Here is a 10,000-nt window from a genome sequence, read left to right on the forward strand (position 1 = left end):
TAGACCGGAAGAGCGCTGTTCTTGGCTCTTTCCGTCGGCTCTATATGAATGAATAGGGCCCAATACGGAGATCTGCGGTGGGTACTGAGGTCATACCCCCTGCAATCTCTTACTTTCCCTGCATAGGGGAAAAGTAAATTATTTGTGGAATTCCTCTTTAACTCCTTCTCAAATACTATACACTATACAGCCCGTTGCCGGCTGCTGTCTCAAGCTGTCGCACACCGCTAATATATTTTTTATGTTTTGTTTTCCTATACATTTTATGCTACAGTGAAAGATGTCAATGCAAAGTATAATTGGTCCGGTAAAAACATCAGCATATGGTTCCATTGACTGAACCAGATAAACATTTGCGCTAAAGAGTTGACAACCGTTCTTATAAGGTGCAGGGAGTAGTAGTAGTGCAGCTGTTAGAGTAGTAAAATGCTTGAGTGCTCGTTACTAGAGTCGAGTATTTCTTAATACTACAGTGCTAAACGCAAGTAACAAGCCCCATTAAAATCAATGGGAAACTAGAGTATTTTACGAAGTGGTTAACCTGGTTACCCTAGCCCATTATGTGTTGATAACTGACGACAAATGATCGATTGACTGCCAGTTATATTTCACGCACAAACAAAACCTATTTAATTGTTTTTGTATATTTCATCCCTTTAAAAGATCTTTAATTGAAATAAAAATTAAAAATAATTTTTTTTTTGCAAGACACACTAGCAGTCCATCGAGATTGCTGCAGTTGCCACATCAGGACACCGGACTTCTAGTATCATGATTAGAAGAAAAGTTTTCTTATTTGGGGTCATTTGAGGTTATACAGAGCAGGGATGACTGTACCATGCCGACATATTTCTTCCTGATGTCACTTTCTTCCTCCACCACCTTCACCGTTGACCCCCCCCCCCCCTTTGTTACATATACAAAACAAGTATAATATTTTATGCTGCTCCCCAACCTCAAACATTGAGCGCTGGTTTCATCCAAAAGCCAAACTTCGAGGACCTAATGGGATGTGCATATTGCATGTTCCATAATGCACCATTGACGTTGAAATGATTAATTATCAGAATACCTGGGTGCAAAACAAGAAGTGTGTAAAAAAACCAAAAAAAAAAGTGTTCTTGTTGTTCTGGGAAGACATCTTCTTTAGGTCATAATAATTCTTAAGTCGTTGTGGAGATAGAAAATGAGGCCACCCTCGCAGAGCTTTACTACTGTGCAGATGTGCTCTGGATATAGATCCACTGCTTCTATATTGAGCTAATCTATTCAGGATTCAGTGGAGCAGTCAGGAGAGATGGAAGATATTGTACTACTAGCGCCAGAATATTTGGGATTTTGCATCTTTTCAAAATTACAGTAATTTTTCACCGCCCTTGTGGTAACATAAAGCAGGGTTATTACTTCTCTGCCAGAGGATGACGGTGGATTTATTTTGGAAACAATGTAAATTAATGTTATTATTTGTAAATAAACAATGTAACTCAATAACTGTAAATTAAGGAAAACTGCAGCGCCACATATTCCGACGGCACTGCGCCTTATTTTCTCATTAAATTTAAGCCCGTGTTCCCCCTCTACTTTCTCTCACAGTAAGCGGGTTCTTTCGGAGTACAAAATTCACATCCCAACAGAGCGCGGCACTTGTTCTTATTTCCAATTATGCACTATCACAATTCTGTCCTTGAGCACTTGTCCCAGGAGGGAGGGGGGGGATTTTGCTTATTTGCATCTCATCCATAGATTCTTATGCATGAATCCCTCTTCTACTTCCAGTATTCAATCCCTGTATTTATTCGCCATCAATATTTCATAATCCGAACTAATATGGCTTATAATACAACACAGATAATAGAGCACAAGTCTTACCTGATCTTTTCCCATACATTTAGTAGATGCCATAGAGGCTTGTCTCTAATATAGGTGTATGTGTGATTTAGGAAGAAAGGAGATGCAATGCAAGGAAAGTCAATGTCTCCCTCTATCTAGGAGTCTTAAAGGGGTTATCCAGTGCTACAAAAACATGGCCACTTTCCCCCCTCTCTTGTCTCCAGATTAGGTGGGGTTTCAAACTCAGTTCCATTGAAGTAAATGGAGTTAATTGCGAACCACACCTAAACTGTAGACAAGAAAGGCGGAAAAGCAGCCATGTTTTTGTAGCGCTGGATAACCCCTTTAAGGCCCAGGAGTAAACCAGTTTTCAAGTAACATATATACTTTATTATTTTCTTTACACATTCATCAGACGCGCATAGCTGTTACACGGTTAGCGATGTGTGGTCGACCTTAAGACACAATCCACTTATGACCATTGTCATCGGCTGATCATTGGTTTTATTACACGGAGCGATAATCTGCCGAATTGGCCTGGCTGGGGGCAGGCTGGATTGGTGCTATGGGGGCAGGCAGTGCCCCTAACGGGTGCCCCAGTGTTCTTACAGTCTTAGGGTCCTATTCCACAGAATGATAATCGGCCGATTATTGATCCGTGGAATAGAGACAACGATCAGCCGATGATCGTTTATTTAGGTTCAACCCTAAAATCATCGGGCACAGACTGTGCATCGCTGCATGGAATAGCGATGCACGGTGGGCGACCGACAATTTCACAAGCACCATACATTATCTAAGCATGTTTCAGGGCTTCTCCTGCGCTCCTTCTTCCTCCCGGTCCTGCGCACAGCAGCAGCATCGGTGCGGCCTGTCTTACCTGACAGACTGCTCAGCCAATCACTGGCCAGGACCGCAGCGGCCAGTGATTGGCTGAGCGGTCTGTCAGCTCAGACAGGCCGCACCGATGCTGCTGCTGCGCGCAGGACCGGGAGGAAGAAGGAGCGCAGGAGAAGACCTGCAACATGTTTAGGTAAAGTATGGCGTTTAATCGGTAACGATGCCCATGCATCCCTCGCTAAACTATTATCGGGCCGTGTAAAATAGGCCCAGTAAATGCTAGATCGGTGCTCGTTTATCATCGTTTATTATTCATCGGGTCATGGAGCAAACAACTAACTCCACTGGAACGGCGCTGAGGAGTAAAGTAAGAGACATACCTTCCTCCTCGGCGTCTTTTGTGCACTAGAGACATATCAGCAGGTAAGATTCGTCTAACCTAGTTCCCCTTTAATGCACTAGCATACAATTATTTCGTAACATGGTGCTAAAAAAAAAAAAAGCCTCATTGACCACCGGTGAATGACTTCTTATCCGGTAGGTTGCTTTGAGCTCGCCGCTCTACCTGATCAGTATGGGTAAGCCTTTAAAGCTTGTAGGACATTTGACCGCCCAGTATCCCATGTGTTTAAGCTGGAGTGAGACGCTGGCATCCGCACCCCCTGTGCTGGCCCATTCTCCCTCTCATCAGACCGGCTCCCTCCTCCCCTGGACCTGGGCTTTGTGTGCATGCTATTAGCCTCTGGCAGCTGCATGCCGGATCAGGAAAGCGCATTTCACTGAGAGCAAAGCTTCAGAGACGGGGAAGAAAGGCTTCATTCTAAGCGCAGCTGAGAAGCCGGTCATAATTAGTAAGCTGCTACCACAACCCCATCCATCTTTGCTGACATGTGGCTGGCTGGATTTTCTATTCTTAGCTGACAGGTGATGTCACAGAATCTGTCAAGGAGCCAACAGGGAATCCCCAGAGGAAGAAGGGGGGGGGGGGAATGGGCTTCCCTGGGTTTGTAAACAAAGATGTCCTCACTGTGACCTCTGTTCTGAGCTGAATCCATGACGTCTCGAAGCTCTCACGATTTCCTCCCACCCCATCTCTCCACCTCAGCTAGAATTAGGCCAGTAGGTTCATGCTGTGTAAATTATCCTCCCAGCATGGTGTCTGCCTGCAGAGGCTGAAAAATGCAATGTACTTAACCCATCATAACCTTCTTTTTGTTTACTTTATCGTACGGATCTGGGACTACTGGGGAAGGGTGCGCGTAGCCGGCCACGACTGGATACATCTCTTTTTCCTCTTCTTGCTTTGAGCCGTCAAAGCTGGAAATTGTGCCGACTTCATTGTTAAAATATGTATAAACTTCCAGATTCCATACGAAAGAATTATTCTGATATTACCGGCGGATTGTCTGAGCTTCAAGGGGGGCGGCTTACTCGCCAGAGGTCTTTGGAAATAGTGACATAAAACAAATATCTGATGGTTCATAAATTAGATGGGCCGGTATTGGTGACGGGAGGCTGGGGCTGTGCAGATGAGCAGTTTTGCAGTTTTCTATGTTTAAATCAACGTTATTCATACGGCCAAACTGTGCTCCATGCTCCCTATGTGCTGATATTTGGTATTTTCTCTGTTCAAAAAAAAAGACCAAAGACAAGTCCTTTCTGCGCTCACACAAGGAAAGACACCTGTCCATCATGCAGTTAACTTAGACTAATTATATTATTAACTTTTGCTAATTCTATTATCAGCTCTGCAGCTTACCAGGAGACAACGCTCTGTGTTATGTATAATGTCATTGTGTGGTTACTGAGGTTTTGGTGCTGTGTGAGGGGAGAGCTGACCATACAATGCGAGCAACCCCAGCAAGCAGCTGTACACATGTGCAGTGAGGGAGACACCTAGTGGCCTTATGTAAAATGTATACCACTCATTCAAATATAGAAATAAAGAGAATATATTGCAAAACTGTTTGCGATCACAACCCCCTGTTAATTTCTTTAAAAAATAAAAATAAATAGCTTAGTCCCTAAGCTCAGTTCTATAAGGCCATATTTTGTCTTGTACTGATAAAGACGAAGAATCCTAAATCGTCTCTATACAAGGACTGAATGGCTCTGTAATTCTCATTTGCGTTTTTGCTATACATGACTGGTTCTTGAGGCCATAGGAGCCTAGAACAAGAACAATCTGCAGATCTCCAGCCGCTGACCCTAAATGAGGATTACCTCCCCTGCTTTTAGGATCCATGATAGGTATGAGTTATGCCGATACATTGCAGTGTTATACATGTAGCAGCTAACGTCACTGTAATGTTCCTTCCCAATCGACGGACAAAGACCAAATAAAGGAGCTTGGATTGTTAGACAATATACCAGAACCGCAATGTATATCATACAGCATCAGGCAATGTGCACACACAGTCAAAATCACGGCCATTTTTATTTTATATTACCAAAAAATAACGGCCATTATTTTATAACAACAGCCGTTATTATACAAATAATATATTTGTTGTTATAAAACGTCCGTCATTTTGAAGGTGTGTGAGGATAGGGTGCAATGTTAGCTACAACAACTATTCAGATTCCAGCTTTTATTTTTCAGAGACCTTTAAAAAAATAAAAGGTGCAATTTGATAAATCTCCCTCTTAGTGATTCATTTGTGTAATGGACCAAATAATGAGCAACAAAATTTCCCTGATACTCGAAGTATGTATAGAAAACAAAGTATAAGGACACTCACCATGTTATGCCGTCTATAGGCTAGAGGGCCCTCCTATACATCAGCTCTGATGTATAGGTTGTTAGATCACTTTTTTTTTTTTTAAATAATAAGGCTGGGTTCATACTGTGTTTTTGCAGTCTGTTTTTTCCCATCCGTTTTCTACAAAAAATGTGGTCAGCCACGTTTTTGTGTATGCTAAAAAAAAGTATGTTTCAATCCCTGTTTTTTTTTTTATAATGGAAGCCAATAGAAAAAAAAAAAGGATCAAAACCGATGCACACAAATGCATCTGTTTTTTCATCCTTTTTTTGTTGTTGCATAAAAAAGATGAAAAAAAACGGACTGCAAAAACACAGTGTGGCCCTAACCTAATACTTTGCAATGAACGTCTTTTTCCACTGCTTGAATAGCATGTTGTATGGTAATAGAAATAAAATATATATATCTACCCTCTAGTCCTGCAATACCCTCCTGCACATAAACTTGTGTTATATCAAACTGGTTGTTATCAGTAGCGTAGCTACCATAGAGGCAGGGTAGGCAGCTGCTATGGGGCCTGTGGGGGAGGGGGGGCCCAGGGATGCACTGGGAAAATAAGACCTGTCCTGTGTCTGCTTGCTTAACCCCTTATGCACTCCAGTGTATAGGTGACCCAGTGTTCAATTACATGCTGCAACACAAAAAAGGGTTAATAAGCAGAGGACAAGGAGATCTCTGCTTCACTGCTCTGATAACCCCTAACCTATGTTCTCCGGCCGCTGCAATTAAGTAGAAAAATGTGCGGAGCTCCATCCAGAGGTCAGGGGTTATCAGTGCAGGAGCAGTGAAACAGAGATCTCCTTGTCTTCCTTTTTAACTCTTTTTTTTTTTTGTGTTGCACCATGTAAGAGAACATTGGGTCAGCCACACACTGCAGTACATAAGGGGTTAAGCAGAAGGCAGTCTGCTTTTGCACCTACAGTATGTATTTAACCATAATGGCTCCTAATGGGCCCTTATGGTTTAAATACAGTGGACTGACAGGACTAGCAGCCATTGGCTCCCTGCTCTGCCAGTAACTTTTCTGGTCACAAGAGATTAAATTTTTTGGCCACATTACCGAGCCTATATATATATATGCATTGCTTTGTGTTATGGGGAGGGGGGCCCTTTACAGTTTTTTTGCTAGGGGCCCCCATGAATCCTAGCTATGCCCCTGGTTGTTGTTATTATAGTAAACCTTTTGTTCCTTCTATTAATCGGTGAAATCTGTTACTAAAGTTGGTTGCTTTGTGTTGTGGCATACAATGTTGTTTGCTGAGGGGTACAGACTGTTTGGGTTGACCAGGACTGAGATTATTGGGTGTCTCGATGTTTGCTCTTATCCTTGTGTTCTTTATCGATGGACTTTTCTTCACTTTTTCTTTAGTAAAAATATTTAGTGAGTTAAAATTAATTATTTTTTTTTTTCTGGCCACATTTTTTTTTTTATTAGCCAACTCTGGATCTCTCCAAGGGCCACATACTCCTCAGTCCACGGGTAGTAACTCCATGGCTGAGATGCCAGGCGATTTAAAACCGCCAACGCCTGCTTCAACCCCACACGGTCAGATACAGCCTATGCCCGGTGGCAGGTATGTGCTTTTACATTTGCATAACCTTTCATGCAGATCTGTGCCAAGTTGCAGTTAAACAGATCATCTTATTTTTTTTTTTCCTCCATTCCCACTTGTGCAACTTTTTGTGTTCAATAGGAACAGTGCAGTGAGTGTGCAAGATCCATTTTCTGATGATTCAGGTTTCCCCAAGCGCAATTGTCTTACGCCTAATGCCCCTTACCAACAAGGGATGAATGTACCAGACATGATGGGCCGGATGCCATATGAGCCTAACAAAGACCCTTTCAGTGGTATGAGAAAAGGTATGAGCCGAAAGGTCCTTCTCCTCTGTCTCATTGTGCAGTGTTTTTTCTTCTCTCTCCAGCTTGGTTTGTGTTACTTCCAGTGTATTGGCTTTTTGCTTGCAGTCACATGACATGTGGTAGAGGACAGTGGCACGGTGGATATCGGTTGTTGTATTCAGTGCAAAGTTCATGTTGGCAGTGGTTTTAATAAAATGGCGCTACTTGCAGCATCTCTTCATTAATGGCCTGTAAAAATTCCTCTATGCTTCTAACTGGAATGGCTACATTCATTGTGTCACTAATAACAAGCTTAAACTGTCACTGTCGTTTTTTTTATTTTTTTTATTTTTTTGCAGAAATCAATAGTCCAGGCGATTTTAAGAAACTTTGTAATTGGGTTTATTAGGCAAATCTGTCATTATCTGCATTCAAAAAGCCTTTCCCCAGGTCCCCCCTCCCTCCTCTCTCACAGTCACTGCTCATTATCAGGAAATCTCGACTCTTTTACATTAGTCGGGCCCTGTGTAACCTATGGAGAGGGGAGGGGGGAGGAGGGAGATTAGTCGCGAGCAGAGAACAAAGCATTACACAGCGGGAGCTGTACGAAAGCCGGTATTCAGAGGTCGGAGAGGTCAGGGCTGACTTTAGAGGAGTTAGGTGATTTAGTTGTAAATTAACTCTTTATTGTCCTGTTTTGATGCCTCATCTCCCTAAACCTTTCCCCTCTCCATAAGGGAACCATGAAGACAGGGGGGAGAGCTTCAAACTGCTTTTTTATGATAAAAATGCATTTTTCAGCTAATAAGCCCAATTACAAAGTTTCTTAAAATAGCCTGTACTATTGATTTCAGAAAAAAAAAATTATTTCAAATCAACTGGTTCCAGAAAGTGCCAGAGATTTGTTATTTACTTTTATTAAAAAATCCTTATTAGCTGCTGTATGCTGTGCAGGAAGTGGTGTATTCTTTCCAGTCTGACACAGTGCTCTCTGCTGCCACCTCTGTCCATGTCAGGAACTGTCCAGAGCAGGAGCAAATCCCCATAGAAAACCTCTCCTGCTCTGGACAGTTCCTGACATGGACAGAGGTGGCAGCAGAGAGCGCTGTGTCAGACTGGAAAGATTACACCACTTCCTGCAGCTGATGAGTAATCTATATAAAAAAAATGTTCTTCTTTAAGGCCTCATGTAAGTGTTTGTACAGTGATAGGAACTTATAGACCAGTATATAGTGTTACGTTCTATTTTGCCTTATGGTGGCCGTTGCCTAGATTTGTTTGCTATGCTTGCAGCGCTGGTTTTAGATCTGCAGTGTGCACTTGGCTGTAATAGACGCCATAGACATGGGTGATATCTTAGAGGCCTTTGGATATTTCTTATTATAAGATTCTATACAGTCTGACAAAAAATAGTGGCATGCTTCACCCAAGTGAGGAGGCAGAGCCTACACACCAAAACCCCTTAAAATTTTAACTAAAGTAAAGCAAGTATGCCATAAAGGGGAACTCCAGCTTATTTATTTCTTTCAAATCAATTGCTCTCTAAAAGTTAGTTCAGTTTAAAAATCCCCAGTCTTCCAGTACTTATCAGCTGCTGAATGTCCTGCAGGAAGTGGTATATTCTTACCAGTCTGACACAGTGCTCTCTGCTGCCACCTCTGTCCATGTCAGGAACTGTCCAGAGCAGGAGAGGTTTTCTATGGGGATTTACTCCTGCTCTGGCCAGTTCCTGACATGGACAGAGGTGGCAGCAGAGAGCACTGTTAGAATGGAAAGAATACACCACTTCCTACAGGACATGCAGCAGCTGTTAGGTACTGGAAGACTGCAGATTTTCAAATAGACATAAATTACAAGTATATATAACTTTCTGCCACCTAGTTGATTTGAATGAAAATAGTTTTTGCTGGAGTACCCCTTTAAGGTGGGATACCATATATATTTTTACTTGTTGGTGCATGCAGTGTGTTTTTTTGTTTTTTTTTACTGTGGTGTTATTGTTCTCATGTGTTTTCCTTGCTCCATTTCTGTCTCTCTTTTTGGGGAGGGTGGGGTTGGGGGGTTCTTTGTGCACGGCTCGCATTACATAATATATCCATGTTAATGATATGGAAGAAATTACCCATCCTCCTCCAGCTTCAAAGCCTGTTCTAATCAATGTTATAATATTTGATAGGAAGTATGAGGGTGTAATCAGCGAGCGCTGATTGAGAACACACATTTCCTAATTTACTTGAGGTGCAACAATCAAAATTTAGTACTTGAATTGCTCAACATCTTTTCCTGAAGTTTCACATAGCAGAATAGGGGAAGGGGGTGCCGAAGCAGCCGAGCGTAGTAGGGTTATCAGGATAACGGGAGGGATTTGTTATTATCCTCAGTCCGCCATTTATAACAGGTTTTACTGAAAATCAGTTATTGTATTTAGGATTAAAGCGACTCTGTACCCACAATCTGCCCCCCCCCCCAATCCGCTTGTACCTGCGGATAGCTGTTTTTAATCCAAGATCTGTCCTGGGGTCCGTTCAGCAGGTGATGCAGTTATTGTCCTAAAAAACAACTTTTAGACTCGCAGCCCAGTGTCAAATTGGTGTGGCCTATAGTATCTGTGCCCTAGGCCTGCACCACCTCTCCGTCCCTCCTCCCCGCCCTTTTCACCATTAGGAATGGCCCTGGCAGAATTTCTCCTATTCCTCACTTGTCTGAACACTGCACAGGGGCCTTAACG

The 10,000-nt window shown here is 42.5% G+C and overlaps 1 protein-coding gene across 2 annotated transcripts in view; it reads left to right on the forward strand.

Annotated features, from left to right (window-relative positions):
- The window catches only part of ARID1B (AT-rich interaction domain 1B), a 316,413-nt gene that overhangs the window by 287,561 nt on the left and 18,852 nt on the right, over window positions 1–10,000 (forward strand). For both annotated transcript variants that reach the window (XM_069955438.1, XM_069955439.1), the window contains 2 exons: window positions 6,868–7,006; window positions 7,127–7,293. In XM_069955438.1, coding sequence (XP_069811539.1) covers window positions 6,868–7,006; window positions 7,127–7,293 — 306 coding nt within the window. The remainder of the gene's footprint in view (window positions 1–6,867; window positions 7,007–7,126; window positions 7,294–10,000) is intronic.

This window comes from Dendropsophus ebraccatus, chromosome 15 (assembly GCF_027789765.1).
Source record: "Dendropsophus ebraccatus isolate aDenEbr1 chromosome 15, aDenEbr1.pat, whole genome shotgun sequence".
Classification (NCBI taxonomy): Eukaryota; Metazoa; Chordata; class Amphibia; order Anura; family Hylidae; genus Dendropsophus; species Dendropsophus ebraccatus.